The following is a 27095-nucleotide window of genomic DNA, read 5'->3' on the forward strand; positions in this document are numbered from 1 at the left end:
AGCCTGAAAGAGCAAAAAGTACTATAAAACAGAGCCTCTGTCTATACTGCCCAATTGCATGCTGGATATTGTAGTTTTATATTAATCCTAGCTGTAGGCTAATTATTAGCTACAAACTACATTACCCAGCATGCAGCGGGACAGGCACACTAGGAGAAAAAAAAACTTTCACTAGTTTCCAAACTACAAACCCGCCAAGGCTCCAACAAATAGCCCAAAACTGTACCTTGGCGGGTTTGTACTTTGGAAACCCACCAGGGCTTTAAATTAGCAGCCCAATTTGGCGGGAAAACCGCTGCCTTAGCGTGAAAAGCTCGCTTCCGGTTCTTGCGTTCCACGACTCGTTTTGGTTTCCCCCTTTTGTCGTCTGCGTTCGATTGATGACGTTGTGCAGGGGGCGGAGCGGCGAGGTGACACGTCAGGCGGTTGCTGGGAGCTACTGAGTGAGGAGGAGGAAGGAGAGTGAATGGAATGGTTGGGACACCGGGAGTGCGGGAAGAGTAACACGGAGCCTGTGGGGTAGGGAGGAGAGACTAGAGCGAATAGGAAGCTTCTGGGGAGATTCACGTAGTGCTGGAGTCGGGGTACCTGAGAGACGTAGGAAGTGCAAGGGGGGACCTTAGTGATGTAGTGTAGCCTGGCTCATAGGGACCTGAGGGGAGCAGTTTTGTGAAGAGCAATTGCAGCTTTGGGGATAACTGGGAAAAGTGAAATTGTGGGGTGAGATCATTAGGTTTATTGGGGGGAGAAGTAATTGTGCCAGTGTGGGGGCAGAACTGAGCTTTGGGGGTGAAACTAGATTCCCAGGAGATAGAGGAGCATTGGGCACAGGGGGGGTTTGGGGGAGACACACTGAGGGTAATATAAAGGGGTGGCATTAGGGGACGGGGTGCTGATAGGGAGACAATAGTGGCATTTAAAGCCCCCCCCCAGCCTGAGTTTGGAATTTCGGAGACACCCCAACTGTTGGAATGACTTTGCCGCACTGACAGTAGAACAACATTGTTCTGCCCGGAGCTGGGAGCCTCACTGCGCATTGGGACCTGGGCTGCAATGAGACTTTCTATGTTCCTGTCCCTGTTGCGGCCCGCCGGGCCTGTGGTGGTCGGCATCTCCTTAGGCTTCACTCTCAGCCTGCTCAGTGTGACATGGGTGGAGGAGCCGTGCAGCGTTGGCCTGAGGGTGTCCGGCGGCTCGGGGGCAAATTCCGACTCAATTCACGACCGGGGGAACGGCAACGCAGCAAGGAAGCCCAATTCCTTCCCCGCCGGCATTGAAAATGCTGAGAGCTTCGAGCCCAAGATAATCCCCTACACCCCGCCGGACCCCCAGAAAGTTCAGAAGAAACCGGTCCGGTAAGATTTGCCCATTTATCTTTATCAGACATGATGTGTGTAACTGGGCTCCTGGTACAGGTATGGGACCTGTTATCCAGAATGCTCGGGACCTGGGGTTTTCCGGATAAGGGATCTTTCCGTAATTTCGATCTCCATACCTTAAGTCTACTAAAAATCATTTAAATATTGAATAAACCCAATAGGGCTGTTCTGCCCCAATAAGGGGTAATTATATCTTAGTTGGGATCAAGTACAGGTACTGTTTTATTATTACAGAGAAAAGGGAATCATTTAACCATTAAATAAACCCAATAGGGCTGTTCTGCCCCCAATAAGGGGTAATTATATCTTACTTGGGATCAAGTACAGGTACTGTTTTATTATTACAGAGAAAAGGGAATCATTTAACCATTAAATAAACCCAATAGGGCTGTTCTGCCCCAATAAGGGGTAATTATATCCTAGTTGGGATCAAGTACAGGTACTGTTTTATTATTACAGAGAACAAGGGAATCATTTTTAAAAATTAGAATTATTTGCTTGAAATGGAGTCTATGGGAGATGGCCTTTCCGTAATTCGGAGCTTTCTGGATAACGGGTTTCCCAGATAAGGGATCCCATACCTGTATTGCGTGTAATTCTGCTGCTGCTGCCGTACTGCACCACTGCCCCGTTATTACCATTCTTACTCAGCGCTTGATGCTTCACTGCTTTCCCTGCCTCAGCGAACTTTATAGTGTTGGGTCACTTCCATTAGAAGCTTGTATATTCCTTGGGCTGTAACAGCAGCACCTTTAAAGGGGGGGGGGGGGTCAACTTTAACTTTCAGTATGTTATAGAATGGCTAATTCTAAGCAACTTTTCAACTGGTCTTCATTATTTATAGTTTTTGAATTATTTCTTTTAACTGTTTACAGCTTTCAAACCCCGGCAGCCAATAAATGATTGCTCTGTGAGGCTACAGCTTTAGGGTGAAGACACACAGAGCTACTTAGTAGCAGCTACTAAACTCCAGAAAATCCCCTGCCATAGACAATACTGAGAATTGCCCCTGCTAAACACACGTAGAGACAGTTATCAGTAAATGATCAGCATTGTCTGTTTTAGTAGCTGCTACTAGTAGCTCTGTGTGTCTTCACCCTATGGCAGGGGATTTTCTGGAGTTTAGTAGCCGTGAAAAAGTAGCTGCTACTAGACTTCACCCTTATTGTTACTGTTACTTTTTGGTACTTATTTTTCTATTCAGCCCCGCTCATATTCACATATCCGTCTTTCATTCAAACCACAACCTGGTTGCTAAGGTAATTGGGATCCTAGTAACCAAATAGCCGCTGAAACTCCAAACAGGAGAGCTGCTGAACAAAAACTGAAAAAACTACAAATAATAAAAAATTAAGACCAATTGCAAATTGTCTTAAAATATTACTCTCTACATCATACTCAAAGGTGAGCAACCCCTTTAAACCCCCCCCCCCCTCCTATATAGAATAGAACCCAGTACTATGAGACACCAAGGCCAAGCACCGTTTTATGCATTAAAGGTCAAGTTCACCTTTATATTAACTTCTTTATATTTCATGGACACACTTTTTTTAAGCAGCTTGTCAGTTGGTCGTCATTATTTCATTAGTGTAGTAAAACTATTTGCTTTTTATTATATTCTCTTTCTATTCTAACTCTTTCCAGGCTGCAACTGAAAATGGAATCTATTAGTTGGGGGTCACTGACCCTGGCAACCATGCAGTGTTCTTTTTATATGGTTATTCCTATTCCATTCTGAATTCCTAACTGCTTGCCCAATAGATGTGCCCAATAGATGTGCCCAATAGATGTGCCCAATAGATATGTAGCCCATTTTTGGCCAGATATTTGTCCCCATACTCAGACAGAGAAGCTCCCAATTAAATCTATAGATCTTTACTTCTCCTGCTCCCACCCCAGGGCAGCTGCAGGGGTGCTGAGGCAAGATGGCGGCGCTTCACTAGAATAGTACCCCAGCTGGGGCAGTTTTTACCCTAACTAACTACTGCCCCCCCTAGGGATTTACCCTTTCTGTGCCCTAGCACCCACATAGCAGATGCAGTTCTGAGCCTGAGGGCTGCACCAATGAAAGGCAGAGAATTGAGGTCCCGTAAGCAGGGCCCCCCCAGCCCCCAGTAACGGGTGCGTTTGATGTACAGGTGGTTCTGTTGCACCGCGCTCATTTCTAACCAAATCACAAACTTGTAATTAGGGAACAGAGAACAAATGCCCCTTTCATGTTTTATGATCTCAGAAAAACCACAAAAGCTATTTTATCTGATGTTTTACTTTTTTGTTAACCTTAAAAGAAAATGAAACCTTTCATAACCAGAGTTTTTCTGCCCCTATTTCATTCATAAAGCATCAAATCAGCGATATTGTTCAATGTTTCCCCCAAAAAATTCTAAATTCTCCTATTAAAGGGGAAGTTAAATGTTAGTATGTTATAAAATAGGCAATTCTAAGCAACTTTTCTATTGGTCTTAATTATTTATTTTTTTACAATTTTATTATCATTTTTATTTTGTATTACTAACTTTTCTATTCAGGCCCTCAACTATTCATATACCAGTCTCTCATTCAAATCACCCCCTGGTTGCTAAGATATTTTGGACCCTAGCAACCAGATAGCTGCTAAAACTCCAAACTGGAGAGTCGTCAATCAAAAATTGGTTTTGATTGGTTTTCAATGACCCTGATACTTTGATGACTGTCAGACTTCTTTTGGCATTTATTAGGCAATCCCTAAATGCAACTGTTAGCAGCAAGGTGGCTCAGCCGGTAGCACTTCTGCTTTGAGGGAATGTGATAGGGACCTTAGATTGTAAGCTCACTGGGGCAGGGGCTGATGGGAATGTGATAGGGACCTTGGATTGTAAGCTCACTGGGGCAGGGACTGATGGGAATGGGATAGGGACCTTAGATTGTAAGCTCACTGGGACAGGGACTGATGGGAATGTGATAGGGACCTTAGATTGTAAGCTCACTGAGACAGGGACTGATGGGAATGTGATAGGGACCTTAGATTGTAAGCTCACTGGGGCAGGGGCTGATGGGAATGGGATAGGGACCTTAGATTGTAAGCTCACTGGGGCAGGGACTGATGGGAATGTGATAGGGACCTTAGATTGTACGCTCACTGGGGCAGGGACTGATGGGAATGGGATAGGAACCTTAGATTGTACACTCACTGGGGCAGGGACTGATGGGAATGGGATAGGAACCTTAGATTGTAAGCTCACTGGGGCAGGGACTGATGGGAATGTGATAGGGACCTTAGATTGTAAGCTCACTGGGGCAGGGGCTGATGGGAATGGGATAGGGGCCTTAGATTGTAAGCTCACTGGGGCAGGGACTGATGGGAATGGGATAGGGGCCTTAGATTGTAAGCTCACTGGGGCAGGGGCTGATGGGAATGGGATAGGGACCTTAGATTGTAAGCTCACTGGGGCAGGGACTGATAGGAATGTGATAGGGACCTTAGATTGTAAGCTCACTGGGGCAGGGACTGATGGGAATGGGATAGGGACCTTAGATTGTAAGCTCACTGGGGCAGGGGCTGATGGGAATGGGATAGGGACCTTAGATTGTAAGCTCACTGGGGCAGGAACTGATGGGAATGTGATAGGGGCCTTAGATTGTAAGCTCACTGGGGCAGGGACTGATGGGAATGGGATAGGGACCTTAGATTGTAAGCTCACTGGGGCAGGGACTGATGGGAATGTGATAGGGGCCTTAGATTGTAAGCTCACTGGGGCAGGGACTGATGGGAATGGGATAGGGACCTTAGATTGTAAGCTCACTGGGGCAGGGACTGATGGGAATGTGCCTTTAAAGCTCTGGACAACTTAATGTGACAACGTATGGTTCAAAACTGATGAAATTTTCGGGTCTGGCTCGGTATTTAGCCAAATCCAAAATGAAGGATTCAGTGCATCCCTAATCAGAAGGACTATATATTTATATTTTCTCTCTTCCTCCACAACCAGAGGGGCCCATTCACCAACAGACTGATCATCCAATATGAGTTTTTATGTGATTATTGGGCTGCGAGTCCAAGTAACGATCATAACCGATATAGAGGTTCCATGGTGATTGGATGATGTTATTGGTTATCTGTTTGGACTTTGTGTGCTTAATCAGTTAATAGTCTGTGCCGTGGGCGTCGGCTGAATGGGTTTGAGCGGAACTATCGGGCCGCGCTAGGAATATACAGTTATTATTTAGGGTCTCACAGGTGCTGTGTGTGCCATTGGGGTGCCGCCGGGCCCAGAGATAGGAGTTGCTCTTTCAGCCTCATTCTACCTTCTCCGTGCGTCTCGCTCATTTGCACAGACCCCCTTGCAACCCAGTGACTCATGCTGTCTGCCGGGCCTTGATTCCTGTCACTTACTCACACTCAAATGTGCTTGTTTCACCAGACTAATCACTCACCATGTTCTCACTGGCACTTTAATGCTAGTGCCGCAGGTTTACTCACACTCCTAAGCCATATTTCCCTCTCCTAGCGGTACCCCTAAAGAACACCCCCCTCTTGCCCCTGTGTAGGGTCCCCTGACTGAAGGCATAGGAGCGAGGTTTCGTACAATATTTGGTGCGCGTAGGGCGCAAAAGCTTCGGATATTGGGCATCTCATCAATCAGTAAAGCGCACAAGCAAAATCTGTGTTCAGGGCTGAATCATTAGGTGGAGGTAGAATCCCTATTGTTTCTACCTCCATATCCAACGATTCAGCCCTGAATGTCAATGGAGGGAACGAACAATCTTTCCTTCGACAAATGGACGCAGGAAAGATTGTGATTGTAAGGTGTATGGTGGCCTTTAGGGACAGATTTATATAGTATCAAACTCTGCAATCTGGAATGATTCCTATGAGTGCTTAGTCAGGAAGCAATTGTTCCTAGGGATGCATCAAATCCAGGATTCAGTTTGGGATTTGGCCAAGATTCAGCCGGATTTGGCCGAACCGAATTTCGACTCCTTAAGGTTCCCATACACCTTAAGATCCGCTCGCTTGGCGATGTCGGCAAGCGAGCGGATCTTCTCCCGATATCCCCCACCTACGGGTGGGCAATATCGGGAGAATCCAGGCTAATTTGATCGTTTGGCCCTGGGGCCAAATGATTGAATTATAATGATGGGCATAGGCAAAGTCGGTCCGGGGACCGCATCAACAAGCTGATGCGGTCCCCAATCAGACTAGATTTTTAAACCTGCCCGATCGATATCTGGCCGATTTCAGGCCAGATATCAGTCGGGCAGTCCCGTCGGCAGTTCCATACACGGGCGATTAGCTGCCGAATCGGTCTAAGGGACCCATATCGCCAGCTAGAATCGGCCTGTGTATGGGGACCTTACTGAAGTAAAAACAATTCAAAAAGTTTGAATTGAGTGAGGGCAAAAGGGAATAGAAAAAGAGATGAGCAGATAGAAAGTTTAAGGGCAGGATGGTGTTAATTCGTAAAAGGAAAAAATGTTCCTAAAAAAACCAAAAGTGCACATTTGGGTGACATGTCAGTGGGTGGTGTCCTACATTGGTATCTCGTTAATAGATAATCCGGTGTGCGGTGGCGCTGAGCTGCAGTCTGAGAGCTATAATTCACGGCAGTTCTGACTACTGAATATTAGTAGCTGTGAGTGTAGATGGCCTTTCCCTTACTGTGCCCCACGTAACTGTAGTTATTATGTACTCGGCCTCACTTCAGGAAGTCATTTCAGAGTCATTTCCTTGTGATGTTCCTTTAGGGGGTCCGACTCTGTAGATACAAGTGCTTTGGAGAGAGCCGAGCCGCGCGTTCCCTTAGCCGGACCCCCTCGCCGGCAGTCTGTGAGCAGCTGGTATGCGGCAGGCATGTTCTCTCATTATCCAGGGACGTTTCTTGGAATTTGATATCTAACCCCTGCGCCTCATCAAACAACAAGCTCATTAGAACTCAATGAGGAGGATTTTTATTATCCCCTTTGCTGCCTAATTCTGTGTAATTCCGCCCCAGGAATTGGCCTCTGTCGGCCTCACCCTACGTGGCACTGCCAGGCCTGGCAAATATTTGAGCAAGTCAGAAATAGAATATTGTTCAGATTTATTTATACTGATTTTTCCTACATTTCGCTGCAATAAACCCACGGATGTTAAATTAACAGCTTCCAGCTCCCATTGGCCAAACAGCTCAGTCTTTTTAAAGAATTCTCTTTATATTACTTTATTATTTTTTTAGCTGAATCATTCCTTTTCAGGATCATTCCTAATAATAAAACATTGGAAAAATGATTTTATGTAATAATTAAACCGTAGCGCTTGGTTGAAGTGATCATCAGCGTGGGCGGAAATGGTCATCATATTTTAGATCTGCAGTGTGTGTCCCTAGAGGTTGGGTTCCACTCACCCTAAAGGTCAGTCACCACAAGCCGAGATGTTGTAAGACTGCAACTCCCAGAACTCCTTAAACTGTCGATGCAATGCAAGGAGTTGTAGTCCAGGAATATCTGAATGGCTACTAGCTGCCCAGAGCCTTTAGGCTAAGGACCCATGGAGCGAGTAAAGGTGGCCATACACGTCAAGAACCTACGGGTGGGTGATATCGGGGGAATTTAGGCTAATTTGGTCGTTTGGCCCTGGGGCCAAACGATCGAATTATAACGACTGGAATAGGCGCAGACGGTTCGGGGACCACATCAACGAGCCGATGCGGTCCCCAATCCAACTAAATCTTTTAACCTGTCCAATCGATATCTGCCCGATTTCAGGCCAGATGCCGGTCGGGCAGGCCAGTTGTTGGTGCCCCTACACGGGTCGATAAGCTGCCGAATCGGTCTAAGGGACCCATATCGGCAGCTAGAATAGGCCCGTGTATGGGGACCTTTAGTCAACCACAATAGGAGTCGCCAGTGGAATTGGAGACACATCCCTTCGGCTTTGCAAAGTTATGAGACTTTGTGCGGTTTCAGAAAGCCAATTCCGCCGATTCCTGTTGTTACTGGTAGAAAGGCATTTCGGAACGGTAAGTTGCCTGCAGTAGCACCATTTTATTGTGGGCGACTAACTCGCTTCGTGGGTCCGTAGCCTTATATCTGTGGGAGTTGCTAGAGAATAGGGATGCAAGAATCCAAGATTCGGCCGAACCCTTCCATAACCAGCCAAATTCCCTCACGAAGGATTCAGGGTTGGGCCGAATCCAGATTCACTGCATCCCTACTAGAGAATATGAAGGCTAACTAAATAATGAAGCAAAATACATTCTGTGGAGACATCAGGAAGGAGGGACTAAATGGCCCCGTTTACACTGAACCGGAGGACAAAGTAGGCGCTGCCGTGCCGGGACCATAGCCCGTAGTGCCGTGCGTTAGGTGGGAACATTGTATCATAGTAATAACAAGTGCTTAGTTGTTCGGGCAGGTACATACCTCCTCGGCTTTCATGCCCACGTGCAAACTTTCAGCATTTGCCGTTACTCCGGAAAATCAGGAAATTTCACTTTTTACTCGTACAATCTGCCCTTTTTCCTTCCTAAGAATAGAATTTCTGGCACTGAAATTGGCCGCCATTTCCATGACTGAGAGCTAATTTTCCTTTTATCCACTGACCGCTGCTCATATTTTCCCTTCTAATTACACCGCTAATACCCTGACACGCAGAGACCCCCGCACAGGTCACATTAAGGATATCGGCACACTAACTCACTCCTGCTACTTGTCATAGACACAATGTTATCTTAATAAAGGGCCATCGGCACGGAGGGGGTCTGCTTCGTTACGATAAATATAGTTTAGATGCTGCACTTTCTCTCCTTTTATGGAGGGCTACATTGTTCTCAAGGTACTGAGCCCCCTGAATGCCGCTTGTCCAATGCAACCATCGTGCAGATCTTCGTGTTGGTGGGAAATACCTCGCTATTGCATTCCCAATGGTGGGGGAGATTCTTATAGTATCTAAAATCTATAATCACACCAGTGTTTAACCGCAAAAAACATATTCCCGATGCCGAATTCCTGAAAATGGATTGATTTCCCTGGTGTAACAAACTAATTGCGGAACAAGCCGACAGTTGTTTGCAGCAGGACCATGTGACTTTGGGTCAGGAATTTCCTAATACCCCCCTAATAAATAAGGTTTGAGTCAAGCACCATATTTATCTTCTGAAAGCACAAAATCCACCCCTTCTTTTATCTTACGTAGAATCAGCAATTTCTCCACCAATCACCAAGAACTCATCTCACAGACTCAAGGCAATTCCATAGGACCTTTAGGGCAATGACAGATGGGACGTTTTGTTGCCTACAATTGATTGGGCAACAAATGTCCCTTGTTTCCTCTCTATTGGCTAACAGGCAAATTGCTGCTGGGAAAACACATGAAACGAAGGTTTCCTTGCAACGTATGTTTCCCCAGCCGTGATTCACGTTAGCCAATAGAGAGGAAACAAGGGATGTTTTGTTGCTCGTTCTATCCAAGATGTCCCACATTGCCCCAAAGCTGCCCTACTGTCCAGTTATAACCCAGTAGCCATCGCAAACCTGAAAATCCCATAGGCCAATAATTACGGAGATGAGCGTATTCATTAGCAAGGATGGTTCGAATTTGTCAGCGATATGCTGTGTGTTTTGGTTGTTATCCTTTGTATTTGGGTGCAGTTTTATTCCTGTGTTTGTTTCAAAGCCTTGTATCAAATACCTATGGCAGTGAGGGGAAACACAGTCATTCCATTGTCCTCTGTGAGGCAAGGGGTGGGCATTCCTACCATGGAACACATTTTATCCCTCCCTTAGTATCTAGCACACTTGCTAAACAAATTATTTTGGTATTAATTCAGGGACCGGTTGGGCTATCTTCTCCGTTATAACTAAAGGTGGCCATACACGGGCCGATTCCAGCTGCCGATATCAGTCCTTTAGACCAGGGGTGGCCAATATGTTGATCGCAGTCCACCAGTCGATTCCCCGTGGATTTCATATGCACGCATTCCCGTCGCACTTCCGCATCAGTCTGGTCGATCGCGACCGGATCGAGTCTGGCCACCCCTGCTTTAGACCAATTCGGCAGCTTTTCTGCCCGTTTATGGGCACGAATGACGGGCCTACCCGACCAACATCTGGCCTAAAATCACCCAGATCTTGATTGGGCAGGTTTGATCCTATCGTCGGATCAGGGACTGCATCAAGGAGCCAATGCGACCCCTGCTCAGACGATAAAATCAAACTTGCCCTATCAAGATCTCTGCAATTTCCATCAGTGCCTAACCAGCGAATGAGCCCGATATCGCCCATCCATAGGTGGGCATTTTGGGAGAAGATCCGCTCATTTGTTGATCTCTTCAAACGAGCGGATCTTACAGTGTATGGCCAACTTAACTCCTTTCTGTTCCCAATACCAGTTCCCCCTGAGGCTTCGGAATGGCTGTTACTTTATTTGATGTCAGTAGGGCTTCTCTACATATTGGGCTAAGGAGCTTACAGTCTCCTGAAGCACTGCTGTAGGGCACACATTTGCACAGGGTGTACTTAGTACTTGTGTGGGGGCTATCTTTTATAGGAGATCAACTTGCAGAGTGAGTGGGGTTTCCAGGCCTGAGACTCAGGTTTTTCTTCATTCCAGTCTGGTCATTCTCGCACTTTACTGTCCTAAGAGAAACTGGGGCATTTGGGAGATTTATGGAATCTCTGACATTAACAGTAGCTAATTATGTATGTTTTTCTGTAGTTTATCATTGTCATTTATTTAATCAAATTATACAACACTAGAGAACGTTCATCTTTCCCTGCCCCTATAAAGCTTGCAATCTAATTGCTGTGCACAGATGCAGGAAAATACCATAGGTACGGGGTCCGTTACGCCTTTGTGCTTATGGGCTGGGGTAGAAACTAAACACAATTAAGGGGAGAACTCAAAGTGTTGTTGGTAGTTGGGAAGATTGATCTGATATCCTAATGGCTCTTACTACTAAGGCGCCCATACACGGACAGATATTGTCGTGTAAAACAACCAATTTTAGGATGGTCCGATGGTCTAATTATCATTACATTGATGGGGTGCAAAAGATCATAAACTTCCCGATTGTTCCAGCCACATTGTGTTGCGCCCAACACGACTAAAGGTCCCCCTACACAGGCCGATTGTAGCTGCCGATATCGGTCCCTTGGACCGATTTGGCAGCTTATCGGCCCGTGTAAGGGCAGCAACGACTGCCATACCCGACCGATATCTGGCTTGAAATTGGCCTGATATTGATCGGGCAGGTTTAAAAAATCTAGTCGGATCGGGGACCGCAGAGGCTCCCTAAACCGACTTTGCCTATACCCGTCGTTATAATTCGATCGTTTGGCCCCAGGGATATCGGGAGAAGATCTGAAGGTGTATGGGCACCTTTAGATACAACAAAGTTCTCCTCGCATATTGTTACCCATTGATGAATGAATCGTTCATTAAAACAATCAGTTTGCTCATAAGATCGTTGACATGGAGGCGAGGAAATCCGCCTGTGAACACCCAGCTATACGTACACTCTCTTCTGTTTACTAAGGTGTTTGTCTGTTTTCAAAGGGAGAGAGTGCTGGGTAATGGTTAAAGGTCATGTTCTTTTACACCACATCCAACGTATATTAGTCAATAATTGTCAGCTCCGGGACAACTTGACCCCAAACGTTGCTCATTGAGCTGTAAGTAAGATCAATTACCGCTATCAAGTTTCAGTGAGAACAGGGAGTTTTATACTCGTTTTTCAGGTTGTCCTTGGGTTCCCAAGAAAGGCAGAGTCTGTATATACCAGACAGGTAAGTCGGCCCCTGGACTTGACATGTTTAGTGTACATTCGATTTCCATGTGCTTAGTTAGTACAAATATTAACCAGCTATCTGGCAGTTTGACCCTATATAGCTATATATAAGTAGACAATAATAATATTCATGTTTGTACCTTATGTGGACTCCACAAGCACCGGAAGTCGCACAAACCAACATAATGAAGTGCTTGCGTCACGCGGCACTGGATAACGTAGAAATGGTTCATTGTCAGATAAGATCCATAGTACACGAACGTGGGTCAGAATCGGCGGGCTGCCGTGATTGGTCGGTTATTGGTATCAAACTGTAGTGCTCGTACAGGCTTGCATTTTACTTCTGATTGCAGTTTGACCCAATTGGGTTTTGGATCTGACTGTACAGTTTATAAAGTGGAATTGGATTGTGGTGCATTAGGCCTCTTCCTCCCCTGAAACCTGGCCCTTCCATGGGTGCAAATGTCATTGGGTCCTCTTCCGAGGACCATTGGTTTATCCTGACCTCTTATATGCCGGGCTGGAGAAGGAAGGACAGAGGGACCCCCCTTGATGTGAAGGGGTTCTGAAGCATTGTGTGGGCCCTCTGGTCATGGATAAATGGGCTTCCCCTAGCTTTGGCAAAAAGGGGGCCAGGTGGGCCTGGAGACTTTGGATCTCACCCCTGCTGCACTGTGTGTGTGACTTTTACACTTGAACCTTTTGCATTGGGTGAATGGAGCACTCTGGCCTTAATTAAAAAAATAAAAACTCGTTGCCTTTGGATTGGTGCTTTTCATGTTAATTCCTTTTGAACCCCAGAGCTACTGTTCTGAATCATGGCTGGCAGGTCTGGCTTGGAAGCTGTCCTAGGAGGCGGATCACCAGCTGCTTCCCATAAATGGCTTCCAGACCCGAAGCCCAGATCTAGCAGGACCCCCTGATCGTTCCTGAAGTCATTAGGGCTACCATTGATTGTGACAGCTAGAAGAAGGCCTTGAATGCCCCCAAATGTATGTTCGGAGCTTTGTTCTCCATTAGCGCTCATAAAACCTTCACAACCGTTCAAACCTGACATTAGAGTGTCGGCCATATGGAGAGTAACTTGTTCCACATGTTCCCAGAATGTTCTATATTACATTGTGCATTGGGGTTTAACTGGGCCCTGCAGATACTTACTCCTCTCGCTCTAGTGAGGTGCACCCTCAATCAGCATAAGTGGGGTCCGTCTAAACCATTGTTTCTCATCCTGTGGGTCGGGACCCTTTGGGGGTTGAACAACCCTTTCGCAGGGGTCGCCTAAGACCATCAGAAAACACATATTTCCGACGGTCTTAGGAATCATTTTATGGTTGGGGGTCACCACAACATGAGGAACTAGGAACCGGATAAATATCATTAGAACTTTCTCTCTCAATTCCCATATGCGTTCCATGATTCCTCCATTGCCCCTTGTTCTGTTTTGGTCTCCATTATGATGGGCTGCATGTGGGGTACCCGCTTCCCACCCAAACCCATGTTTTCTGCAGACACTCAACCCCTTGTAGAACTCAAGTCTGAGAGTGTAAGCGATTGGTTAATGCAGGGGTGGGCAAACTTTTTGGCTCGGGGACTTTTAAAATTTGACGGGGGGCCGGGCCAGCACCATATGCATACATATCAAACTTAAACCTTAAAAAGGCATTACAGTATTAATACTTACATTCACTTTTAGTGGGAACAGTGTTGTTGATCACCCTTTTTTGCCAGTGCATCGAAGTCTGGTATTAGTTTTGTTGTGGCAATTCTCAAAACAGATCTGAGGTGTTCATCACTCAACTGGGATCTGTGGGGTGCCATCATATTGCCCCAAGCCCACAGTCTGTACCTGTGCCAGCACCCATCATATTGCCCCAATCTGTACCTGTGCCAGCACCCATCATATTGCCCCAAGCCCCAATCTGTACCTGTGCCAGCACCCATCATATTGCCCCAAGCCCCAATCTGTACCTGTGTCAGCAGCCATCATTGCCCCCAAGCCCACAGTCTGTACCTGTGCCAGCAGCCATCATATTGCCCCCAACGCAAGCCCACAATCTGTACCTGTGCCAGCAGCCATCATATTTCCCCCAACCCAAGTCCACAATCTGTACCTGTGCCAGCAGCCATCATATTGCCCCCAAGCCCACAATCTGTACCTGTGCCAGCAGCCATCATATTGCCCCCAAGCCCACAATCTGTACCTGTGCCAGCAGCCATCATATTGCCCCCAAGCCCACAATCTGTACCTGTGCCAGCAGCCATCATATTGCCCCCAACCCAAGCCCACAATCTGTACCTGTGCCAGCAGCCATCATATTGCCCCCAACCCAAGCCCACAATCTGTACCTGTGCCAGCAGCCATCATATTGCCCCCAACCCAAGCCCACAATCTGTACCTGTGCCAGCAGCCATCATATTGCCCCCAACCCAAGCCCACAATCTGTACCTGTGCCAGCAGCCATCATATTGCCCCCAACCCAAGCCCACAATCTGTACCTGTGCCAGCAGCCATCATATTGCCCCCAACCCAAGCCCACAATCTGTACCTGTGCCAGCAGCCATCATATTGCCCCCAACCCAAGCCCACAATCTGTACCTGTGCCAGCAGCCATCATATTGCCCCCAACCCAAGCCCACAATCTGTACCTGTGCCAGCAGCCATCATATTGCCCCCAAGCCCACAATCTGTACCTGTGCCAGCAGCAATCATATTGCCCCCAACCCAAGCCCACAATCTGTACTGTGCCAGCAGCCATCATATTGCCCCCAAGCCCACAATCTGTACCTGTGCCAGCAGCCATCATATTGCCCCCCAAGCCCACAATCTGTACCTGTGCCAGCAGCCATCATATTGCCCCCAACCCAAGCCCACAATCTGTACCTGTGCCAGCAGCCATCATATTGCCCCAACCCAAGCCCACAATCTGTACCTGTGCCAGCAGCCATCATATTGCCCCCCAAGCCCACAATCTGTACCTGTGCCAGCAGCAATCATATTGCCCCAACCCAAGCCCACAATCTGTACCTGTGCCAGCAGCCATCATATTGCCCCCAAGCCCACAATCTGTACCTGTGCCAGCAGCCATCATATTGCCCCCAACCCAAGCCCACAATCTGTACCTGTGCCAGCAGCAATCATATTGCCCCCAACCCAAGCCCACAATCTGTACCTGTGCCAGCAGCCATCATATTGCCCCCAAGCCCACAATCTGTACCTGTGCCAGCAGCCATCATATTGCCCCCAACCCAAGCCCACAATCTGTACCTGTGCCAGCAGCAATCATATTGCCCCCAACCCAAGCCCACAATCTGTACCTGTGCCAGCAGCCATCATATTGCCCCCAAGCCCACAATCTGTACCTGTGCCAGCAGCCATCATATTGCCCCCAACCCAAGCCCACAATCTGTACCTGTGCCAGCAGCAATCATATTGCCCCCAACCCAAGCCCACAATCTGTACCTGTGCCAGCAGCCATCATATTGCCCCCAAGCCCACAATCTGTACCTGTGCCAGCAGCCATCATATTGCCCCCAAGCCCACAATCTGTACCTGTGCCAGCAGCCATCATATTGCCCCCAAGCCCACAATCTGTACCTGTGCCAGCAGCCAGCTTCAGAACTTTCAAGGGTTTGCAACGCTCCAGCTCTCTATTTGAATGACGCTGTATGTGCGCTATCCCCTACTGCGCATGCTCACAGCGCCAGCGTGATAAGATAAGGTACGTGCCTGCAAAGAGAGGGGCGGGGGTGCGCTCCTGGGTGGCGCTGCGCTCTGACAAACAGGGCCCACCAATCAGAGACGCCGCCGGCGCCCATGTGATGGGAGGAAGCAGCCCAGCTGCCATTTTTGACACTGGAGGTATTTTTTTAACTAGCAACTTTGGATGGCTTTGGCGGGCCGGATTGAAATCGTGAACGGGCCGGATGTGGCCCGCGGGCCGTAGTTTGCCCACCCCTGGGTTAATATATAATGTACCATGTATAATGGTTACAAGGCTCACCTATACACCGCAGTATCTTGTATCCCTTCAGTATCCGTTCCATTATGTGTTGAGGAACCCAATACTCAGTAGTAGGGGGAAGAAAGAAAGTTGCGTAGAGAGAAAGCATCTGTTGCTCCCTCAGAACATCCTTACAATGCAGGGGGGGCCAAGTATTCTCATTGGAAAAGCCCACTCCGGGCATCCCCCCCCCATAAAGTGGGCCAGCAACCCTCCTGGAGAGAGATTGGGCTTCATGAAGTCATTAATTGTCAACAAAAGGGCATCTAATCATATTAATTTATTTTGATGGACCCTATATGGTGAATATAGGACAGTGGAATCCAATATGGCGGCCACTTAGGTCAAGATTGCTTACACAATATCTCAATATCCCCGTGCAGCGCTCGCACTGTATCTTGTTTATTTGCTTTATATCTGTTTTCAGGAGACGTTGTACTTTGGAAATATTGGGGACGCATCTCGTTAGAACTCCCGCCAACCCTCGACTGGGGGGCTTCTCATGAGTTTGATACTAAAGTTGCTGTGCTCCGGGGAGCTATTGATCATGGGCAAAAGTGCGAGTAAATGGGGCGTTACCAGCTCTGTGTTTATTACGGAAATACGTTTGTATTTGGTTTCTCTTTGGCCACGTGGTTAAAGGGGAAATCAGCCGTTAAGCTTAAACTTTAAATTCTGGCTTTGCTGTCCCCAGGTATTTTGTGACATTTTCATAGTCACTGCTCAATCACTATGGGCTTTTATAAGACCGGATATGATTTGATGCTACTTAGTGAATGAAGTAGCTGGTGTTTTAGCTGCTATCTGGTTGCTAGGGCAATATTTTTTGGCTGCCGGGGTCAGTGACCCCCATTTGAAAGCTGGATAGGGGCAGAAGAGAAAGGCAAATATTTAAAAAACTAGAAAAGATAAATAATGAAAACCAATTGCAAAGTTGCTAGAAATAGGGTGAGGTCGCCAAGTGAGTGGATCTACGCCTACGGGTGGGCGATATCGGGCTAATTCGGCTGTTTGGCCCCGGGGCCAAACAATTGAATTAGAATGGCAGTTATAGTTGTCGTCTGTTTAGGGGCCACATCAATGAGCCCAATTGAGATCTGGTCGATTTTAGACCAGATGTCGGTCGGGGACGCCCATCGTTAGTGCCTTTACACGGGCCTATAAGCTGCCCAATCAGTCTAAGGGACCAATATCGGCAGCTGGATTGGCCAGCTTAACACAGTACAAATCTACCCTAGTGCAGTAACCCCTAGCAACCAATCAGAGACTAGCTTTTAGCATTCTCCCAGCGGGTAGACTGATGATTAGTTGCTATACGTTACTGCAATGAGGCAGATTTGCCCAGTGTTATTGGTTGGCCTATAAGTCTCTCAGCTAGGGGGCGACTGTTTGGGGGTAACTTTTCAGGGAATTACCCCAAAAGATGCTAAGTAGTGACCCAGTGGAAACGTAGTATATGTTCCTCCTCTTGGCATCAATATGGCAGTGTATGCTGCCAGCGTCTATATATAACGTGTGAATGTGTGGGGCTACGGTGAGCCGGAGGTGCCGCTGGGCGCCACAAACAGGTGATTGTTCCACTTGGGGGAGGGGGGAGATAGAGTGAGCGGCGGTATCTGTGCACTTATAAATCTGCTTCTGTCTTCCCTCTCCGGCTAATCCTCTCCCTCCCCCTCTCTGGGGTACGTGTGGCAGCCCGGCCGGCCCAGCCCTGAACAGAAACACTTTATATTTACAACAAAACCAAGAGAGAAACCAGATGGGAGAGCGGCGGGGCGGGCTGATAAAGAAGCAAAAACGGCCCAAATTGGCCAAACTCACTATAAATGTGAAATACGCCGCTCCGGCCACTTTCCCTTTGTGCTCTAATTGACTCTAATTCCGTTTTTATAAACAGTGACTATTTATAATCCACATTCCAGGGCCACGTTTTATTAAAGAGAAATGTCTATGGAGCCAGTGCGCAGGCTGGAGGCCGTACGTATGCCTTGGGGGGGCCCATCTCTGGCCTGGGGCCCCCCCAGCTTTACTGTAAAGGGGCGGCTCACCTATAAGTTAAAGTTTAGTAGGATATAAAATAGCCAATTCTAAGCTTTTCAACTGCTCTTCATTATTTATTTGTTATAGTTTTTGAATTATTTGCCTCCTTCTTGAAATGGGGGTCACTGACCCCGGCAGCCAAAACCCTATTGCTCTGTGAGGCTCCAGTTTTATTGTTACTTTTTATAACTTTTTTTTTTTCTATTCAACCCCTCTTCTATTCATATACCAGTCTCTCATCCAAACCGCTCCCTGGTTGCTAAGGTAACTTGGACCCTAGCAACCAAATAGCTGCTGAAACTCTAAAGTTAACTCGTATAGGATCAATTAAACCTGTGGAGAAGTACCTGGTTTGCCGACCCCCATAGTGACAGTCGGTGCCACACAGCCCCCCTAAGCCCCCAGAGCCGTATGACTATCCCCGTAACTACGCCTTCCCGCAATATCTGGGCCGCATCCAGGGAACCCATTATAGCCAGGCAGTCGTCGTTATTGTAGCTCTGTATACAAAACAGACTTGTAGCTGCTTCCATTGTTTAAAAGCGCCCAAGAAGCAGTCATGAGTTCTCGCCACTTGGCCGGGGTTAGTAAATACCTTACAGGGGTATGGCTGGCGCGGTTGCTGCCATGACGGTCCCTCTGACCAGACCTAAACGTGCTTAGGAGCCATCTTCTGTGTCAGATCTTGAATCATTTCCTAATCTCCCAGTATTTTACTAAGCTGTAAGAATATTAGGGGATTGTAGAGGAAATTAGCCAGATGGAACCCTTCTGTTTAGCCCTGGGTGGGTATAGAAGGGGGGTTGTACCCTACAGTGCCATTGGCCCCCCCATACTGATGCGCACAACATCTGGTGTTGGGGCAGAAGTCGATATGAACTTCTCTAAAGCTGACCCTACAGGGGCAAATTTAAGCAGCTGATTCGGCCCCTTTAGACAGCGGGCACTTCTCCTACAGTGTCCGGGCCCTTCTCCACGGCTTTCCAGAGGCCAAAACTTGCCCAAATCTCTATCAAGGACAGTCAAAGGCTGGATCAGCCTCTTTTCCCAAAGGGGTCAGACTGGGGGGGTGCAGGGCCCACCGGGGCTTCTGCCTCAGGGGCCCCTGCACCCTCTGACCCCCCCCCCCCGAGCGCTCCTAAAAGAAACTTACCTGCGGCGCATCGTGGGAGGGAGACAGCGGATCGCAAGAGCGCCCTGGGGGGGATCGGATCTGGGCCGCTGGGGCCCACCGGGATTTTTCCCGGTACCTCAGCGGCCCAAGTGTGATGCTGATTATGATCCAATCACTGACCCAGCGTCCAAACAAATTGGCCTTGTAAATAGGTGGCCTTATCTGCTAAAGATCCCTGATCTTAACGTGCATGGCCAGACAGGACGGATATACATCATACTAAAATGGGATTTTTAAGGCGAACTTCCCCTTTAATAAAACTCACAGCTGCCTATTGGGGTCACTTCGTTTTTTTTGTTTTTTTTTACCGCCATTGGAATCTATTTGTGGCAAAACGTTTCATTCATCCCTATTGATGACATATGTTTGCCCTTCGCTTTAGAAAGCCGTGGATTTAAAGCTCTTTCTGTTCTGACACTCCATCTGTAGCATTAACAGGGCAGCCCCAGTCACCCTAACGGCCCCACTCCTCCCATCCCATAATACTTCTTGTATACATGTGTATATACAGACGAGCCTTAATGATTCTGACCCACTCTCGTTGTCCATTGCAGGTCTCGGTACATCAGCACAGAGCTGGGCATCAGAGAGCGCCTCTTTGTGGGGGTCCTAACGTCCAAGAACACTCTGAATACTTTGGCCGTCGCGGTGAACCGGACACTGGGCCACCGACTGGACAAACTGGTGTACTTCACCGGCATGCGCGGGCGTAAGCTGCCCCACGGGATGTCGGTGGTGACCCACGGAGATGACCGGCCCATTTGGAACATGTATCAGACCATGAAACACCTGCTGGACCATTACATCCAGGAGTACGACTGGTTCTACCTGGTGCAGGACGACACGTACACAGAGGCGCACAGAATCGCTCGTCTGGCTTCCCACCTCAGCATCGACGCAGACCTGTACCTGGGGCGGCCGGAAGAGTTCATTGGGGGCGACACCGAGGGGCGATACTGCTACGGAGGCTTTGGTTACCTGCTGTCCCGGAGCCTTCTCCGAAAGCTGCAGCCGCACCTGGAGAACTGCCGCAACGACATCCTGAGCGCCAGGCCCGACGAGTGGCTGGGGAGGTGCATCATCGATTATACCCACGTCAACTGTGTGCAGGAACACGAGGTAAGAGCTGTTGTATGGCGTTACCTAGGCTCCTCCCACTCCTGGGACTGCGCAACTAAGATATAATTACCCCTTACTGGGGGCAGAACAGCCCTATTGGGTTTATTTAATGGTTAAATGATTCCCTTTTCTCTGTAATAATAAAACAGTACCTGTACTTGATCCCAACTAAGATATAATTACCCCTTATTGGGGGGCAGAACAGCCCTATTGGGTTTATTTCATGGTTAAATGATTCCCTTTTCTCTGTAATAATAAAACAGTACCTGTACTTGATCCCAACTAAGATATAATTACCCCTTATTTGTGGCAGTCCTATTGGATTTAATTAATGTTTTATTGATTTTGTAGTAGATTTAAGGTATGGAGATCCAAATTACTGAAAGACCCCTTATCCGGAATGCCCTTGGTCCCAAGCATTCTGGATAATGAGTTCTATATGTGTGTGTATATATATATATTATGGTGTTACTGGTCCTTTAAACTAGGGCTGTAGGCTGGGGGAGGGATGGGGATGCTGGAGATGTAGTTGAGTCGGGGTGAGGTTGGCTGTTGCAGCTGGTGGTACATACGTGCCCTGGGGTATGTATATAAATATAAGAGCCTGCCAGTTTTCCTGGAATTTTCTGACCGTTGACATCACCCTTGTGGTTTCCTGTATAAGGAATATTCTATTTCAGGGAAATTACGTTTTTTCCTTTTTCTCTATTTTTTTGCTTTGCATTCCCTGCCAAGTAGTTAGTAGCAGAGGCTCAGTAACGCACGAGTACACGCCTGGGGCCAATGAAAGGCCGCCATTGTACCTGCGCAATTCTCATTCTCCCCTGTGTGGGTATAACGGCGCCTGTGTGTGAGTGGGGAGAGGAACTGCAGGCACGGCTGACCTTTATGCTCCTCTTCCTCGCAGGGGGTACGCTACCGTTACTTCGAGCTGGGTAAGAACGCCGACCCGGAGAAAGAGAACGACCCGCGATTTACAAACGCTTTCACCGCTCACCCCGTGCTGGATCCCGTGCAGATGTACCGGCTGCATAAACGCTTCGCCCACCTGGAGCTGGAGAGAACCTATCAGGAGATGGAGCAGCTGCAGGTAAAGTCGCCAGATCCACCAATCCAAAGCCAATGAGGGACCCCAACTCCCATTTTTCATACTGAATTATTTGGCTTTTTGTTCAGCAGCTCCTCATATTAGAATTTTAGCATCTATATGGTTGCTAGGGTCAAATGTACCCTAGCAACCAGGCAGTGGTGCCAGCGAGAGACTGGAAGATGAGCAGATGCATTGAGATTTTATAAAGCATGAACTCAATGCCACATTTTCTAATAAACTACCCCCACTTTATCGGCGCATTTCCCACAATGCCCTTCACCTGAATAACTGGTGTGCCGTGCCCCATGTTGTGTAGCAGATAAGCGCCGCGTGTCTAATCATTCCCAGCCGCACATCTATCTGCCCCGCAGCGCCCAGCTGATCTGCCCTATAAAGGCCTCAGTGTGGCTCCAGCATCAAAGCAAATATGTTTTCTATGGAAGGAAAATCTGCTTTGGGAAATGGAGGTTAAGATCTACAGTCCCTACATCTTTTGCTTAGTGCAATGGGCTGCATTCAAGTGCTGCAGCAAGGCTGTGCTTCTGGGCTATTCTCCTCTGCCTGAACGTGGCCATACATGGTAAGATCAACCACCTACGGGTGGGCGATATCGGGCTAATTTGGTTGTTTGGCCCTGGGGCCAAACAATCAAATTAGAACGACGGGTATAGGCGTCCTTGGTTCGGGGACCGCGTCCCCGATCCGACAGAAAAATCAAACCTACCTGATGGATATCTGCCCGATTTCAAGCCAGACGACGGTCGGGCAGGCCCGTCATTCGTGCCCATACACGGGCAAATAAGCGAGGCAGTTTCGGCGATTTGCCGAAATCGCTTGCGCAGCGTGTGCTTACATTTTCACTGGTGGGATGGTAGTTCGGGGAGATTAGTCGCCCGTGATAAGGGAGATTTGTCGCGGGTGACTAATCTCCCCGTGTGCCAGAGCCCTTAATCTCCACGACTAATCTCCCTGTGTGCCACTGCCCTTAGGGTGAAGCCACACAGAGCTACTAGTAGCAGCTACTTGTAGTGGCTACTAAAACAGACAATGCTGACCATTTACTGATAACTGTCTCTACGTGTGTTTAGCAGAGGCAATTCTCAGTATTGTCTATGGCAGGGGATTTTCTAGTAGCCATGAAAAAGTAGCTGCTACTAGTAGCTCAGTGTGCCTTCACGCTTAACCTGCCTGTCCTCCGATTACAATCTATAACTCAAAACAGTTGCTCAAATCAGGCATTCGTGGCCCTCAGCCAGTGGTCTGATGAAATGATCCGTGCACTTGGGTTAGCCACAGCCCACATACATGGCTTCATTTTCTGCCAAGCAGATTCATTGAATTCGCTCCCTAAGGGTGAAGACACGGAGCTACTTAGTAGCACCTACTTGTCACGGCTACTAAACGCCAGAAAATCTGAGAATTGCCTCTACTAAACACACGTAGAGACAATTATCAGTAAATGATCAGCATTGTCTGTTTTAGTAGCTGTGACAAGTAGCTGCTACTAGTAGCTCTGTGTGTCTTCACCCTAAAAGCTACCAGTTTAGCTAAGTAAGGCCATATAGGCCGCTGGTATCACTGTACAGACGCCTCGGGCCTAACTGGGTTTCATAGCCATTCCCAGCAGTAAATGAGGGAGGTGTTGGTGCCTATTATAGAGAATATGAAGATTTTATATAAAACCCAGTTGGACGAGGGTCATGCAGAGACGGCAGTGGGCAAGTCACAAGGGAAGAGTAATTATAGAGGGAAAGTATAGATTAAAGGAGACAGAACCGTAGGGGCCCTACCCTCTAAATGATCTGAATTCAGCAGAGACACCGGCACCACGGCCAGAGAGAACTCTGCTCCATATCTGCCTGGAAACTGGGACACACAGCGTCGGCTTTCATTGTGGAATAAAGAGATCAAATGCAACACTTAGACAGTTATTATGTTCCCAGGAGGGAATCCGTATTGGTGCCAATTATAGTTCTGCACTACAGAGAATCAAACGTGAATACTTCTCTTTCAAGGGGTATATGGACACACCCAGGGATCTGCCAAGGCAGCCAGTCCCGGCGGGGTGTGAGCAGGGAACCGATAGGTCGGCCAAGTCTCTATCAAAACATGTCTTTGTCTGCAGAAAGCACTGTTGGGGAATGTAGTCCTGCGTACTGACGCTCACATTGCCCCCCCTTGGGTCATGAAATGAGAACTGATACAGGGAAATCAGTTATTTGCTCATAGTTTAAAGGGGAACTCTGGCTTCTGAACCAAAACTTGCTTGACTTTTCAAAAAGTTGTGTTTGGGTAGAGTTCCCCTTTAATAATACGTAGAATAGCAAATGTGCATTGACCCCCAAGTCTTACCCCCAATTGACCTGCAGGCCTGTTTCCCCCAGCCCCACATCTTGGGAGCCATTGCTAAAGAGAAAACCTGCTCTTCCGCCCATACTGTGAGGAGGGAAGGACAGAACATTGCACCACATTAACCATTTATTGGGAAGTTTAAACCGTGGCCAGTATGAGCAGCATTATTGGTTGGTGTACAGCAGCCATATACATACTACTGTGCTCCAAGATCTCTCTCAGGATATTCATTCTGGGTTGCTAGGTGCTCCTTTCCCATCAACCATGAGCATCTTGCTTGTGGGTGTGTTACCACACATGCACTGGGCTTTAGTTGCCCTTTAAACATCCAACCATATCTTGCTATTTAGTCCCCTGTTTCTATCTACTTCAGCTTCAGCTGCTCGGATGAGTAGTGAAACGGCTTCAATGATTACTTAACAAGTCCAGTTGCTTTAGATTTATTTATACTAGATATACCATGACCTGGATGAATGAAAATCTTCATATTCCCTGTTTCTAGTTTTGCATTTGATTATTATCCGATTGACTAAATATATAATATATAACCTCCTTTATTCACGTTTGTTTCCCCAGAGGGAGATACAGAACACCAGCAGCCTGTCGGTAGAGGGGGAACATTCTGCTACCTGGCCCCTAGGGATCAATTCTCCCTTCCAGCCACGGACGCGGTTTGAAGTTCTACGCTGGGACTACTTCACCGAGGACCAAACCTTCTCCTGCACCGATGGCTCCCCAAAGTGCGAGCTGATTGGAGCAGACCTTGCCGATGTCACAGACGTCATAAGCACGGCAGTGGATGAGTTGAACCGCAAGTACCAGCCGGTGCTACACGTGCGCAAACAGCAGCTGCTGAACGGCTACCGGCGCTTTGACCCAACGCGGGGCATGGAGTACACCTTGGATCTGCAGCTGGAGTTGGTGACCCAGAGGGGACACAGTCGCTCTATCACCAAACGTGTGCACCTTGTGCGGCCGCTCAGCGAGGTGGAGATCATCCCGATGCCGTATGTGACCGAAGCCAGCCGGATCAATATCATCCTCCCTCTGACGGCGCAGGATCGGGAACACGCCGCTCGGTTCCTCCAGGCCTTCACGGACATCCAAGGCAACGAGAACTCCCTCCTCACCTTGCTTTTTATCTACGACCCGTTCCAAGCCCAGCAGGTCAGCCAGAACGACATATTTGGCCAAGTCAAAAGTATCATCGCAGAATACGAGCGCAAATACCGTGACCTTAAAATCCCTTGGATCAGCGTGAAGACCGACGCTCCCTCCCAGATCCGTTTAATGGACATCATCTCCAAAAAGCACCCGGTAGACACGCTCTTCTTCCTCGCCGGCGTGGGCAGCCACTTGAACACCGAGTTCCTCAACCGCTGTCGTATGAACACCATCAACAACTGGCAGGTCTTCTTCCCCATCCACTTCCAAGGCTACAACCCCGAGGTGTCGGAGCACGGGCAGCAGCCGCATTCTGCCACGCTGGAGCTGTTGCGGGACGCCGGGCGCTTCGACAGGGACGTGTTCGAGGAGTCCTGCTTCTACAATGCCGACTACATGTCCGCCCGCTCCAAAATGAGCGCCGACGCTCAAGAAAACGAAGAGATTCTGGAGATATTGGACATTTACGAGATGTTCATCCGCTACTCCGGGCTCCACGTCTTCCGGGCCGTGGAACCAGCGCTGCTTCAGCAATACAGGTCGAGGGCCTGTAACCCGCGGCTCAGCGAGGAGATCTATCACCGGTGCGTGCAGAGCAATCTGGAGGGTCTGGGCTCTCGGTCTCAGCTTGCCATGCTGCTGTTTGAGCAAGAGCAGGGGAATAGCACTTGACCCAAGCTTTATGTATGACTGCCGTGGTCACGGAGGGGTATTAGACTGCCTGTGTGTTCTCTTCCGTGCAGGAAGCAGACGTTGACATTAGGGGCATTTGCCCCTCTTGTAGCACAATCTTTGTGTGATCTTTGCTCTACACGACACTTTGGAAGACGTCAAGTCGGACGCGAGGGGACATTCCCTTCAGCAATGGCTGCCAGCAGCTCCACATTCCATTGGCTGTGTGTGTGTGTGTGTGTGTGTGTGTGATTCCCAATAGCACCCGTCCCTATAGTGACAGCCTCCACTCTCATACAAGGGACACTGAGAGCCTGGGTGTGGGTGCCCTTGTCTTCAGAGATCCTCAGAAACCTTAATAACAGCCACAACGTCCATTTTTAAATGTTTGGTAGATGTTTGAATTGACTTTCCCTTTCGTCTCTTCTGTAACATTGTCTGTTTTTCCTTTCCAACCCCTGATATCGCCGTAGCGCGGGCATCTCAGACTGTGGTATATAAGTGGTACTTGAGAGTTGGGCGTGGGATACGTGATCAGTGAAGTGGAAGAATACATTGCTCGGATGCCTCCTGATTTGGCTTGGTTGCACATGGTATTTGATCATATTTTATACGTGGGAGCTGCCATATTGTTTCATTCTACATAAAATGACTAATACGGCAGCTCCTGTGCTCTCCATGCCTTCAGTTATTTAAAGGTCAACTTAAACCTTTGGTTTAATTTGATGGCAGTAATACAGAATTCTGGTGTACAAATTCCCATATACAGAAGCCCTTTGCAGATTACGTCTTGGATTGCCATTGGTCTTATCCTGCAGGGCCCAGACATCCACCCACTTCACCTGGGGTGTAAGGAAGGAGGGAGCCAGCCCAATGGAACTGGTACAGCAGCTCCCCAATGGATTTTGGGAAATCAGGGGACTTATTCTGTATACAGGGCTGCTGTAGCTGGCAACTGGTACAGCAGCTCTGTGTGCGTTAATGCCACCAACCTAACATGGAGTTGGGTTCCCAGTCTCATAGCCCACAGTTAAACACTACCGTGCGTATATTGTATTATATATACGTGTGTCTCGCCGCTACACCATTGTTTTCTCAAAACTTGAATATTTGTTGTTTTTTTTTTTTTGTTTCAACTGACACTTTCTATTTGTTGCTCTCTAATCTCTCCACTGCGCCCCGTCTGGCAATGAAGAGGTTAATACTTTAGAATGGGGATGGGGGGGGAGTGCATGTGAGAAATTCTGTGATTGGGGAGAAGAAGGAATAATCAGAAACGACTGTTTTTGTACGGAAAACTCGAGAGCAAATGGTTTTTATATTATAAATATATTTAATGTTTTTCTTTTCTTTGTTTTT

General features: G+C 48.0%; 2 protein-coding genes across 2 annotated transcripts in view; one reads left to right on the forward strand and one right to left on the reverse strand.

Annotated features, from left to right (window-relative positions):
- Positions 1-27095, reverse strand: part of LOC116407773 — an 880143-nt gene that overhangs the window by 376145 nt on the left and 476903 nt on the right. The window lies entirely within an intron of this gene.
- chpf (chondroitin polymerizing factor) lies at positions 339-27085 on the forward strand. The gene is made up of 4 exons (XM_031893778.1): positions 339-1355; positions 19894-20458; positions 21366-21548; positions 24477-27085. Exons 1-4 carry the CDS (start codon positions 1054-1056, stop codon positions 25734-25736), a joined length of 2310 nt encoding a protein of 769 aa, XP_031749638.1. The 5' UTR covers positions 339-1053; the 3' UTR covers positions 25737-27085.

Source organism: Xenopus tropicalis, chromosome 9, assembly GCF_000004195.4.
Source record: "Xenopus tropicalis strain Nigerian chromosome 9, UCB_Xtro_10.0, whole genome shotgun sequence".
NCBI classification, from domain to species: domain Eukaryota; kingdom Metazoa; phylum Chordata; class Amphibia; order Anura; family Pipidae; genus Xenopus; species Xenopus tropicalis.

Coding starts and splice junctions, on each gene's coding strand:
- chpf (XM_031893778.1), top strand. CDS start 1,054: ATGAGACTTTCTATGTTCCTGTCCCTGTTGCGGCCCGCCGGGCCTGTG. Junction 20,459..21,365: donor ACTGTGTGCAGGAACACGAG/GTAAGAGCTGTT, acceptor TCTTCCTCGCAG/GGGGTACGCTACCGTTACTT. Junction 21,549..24,476: donor AGGAGATGGAGCAGCTGCAG/GTAAAGTCGCCA, acceptor TTGTTTCCCCAG/AGGGAGATACAGAACACCAG.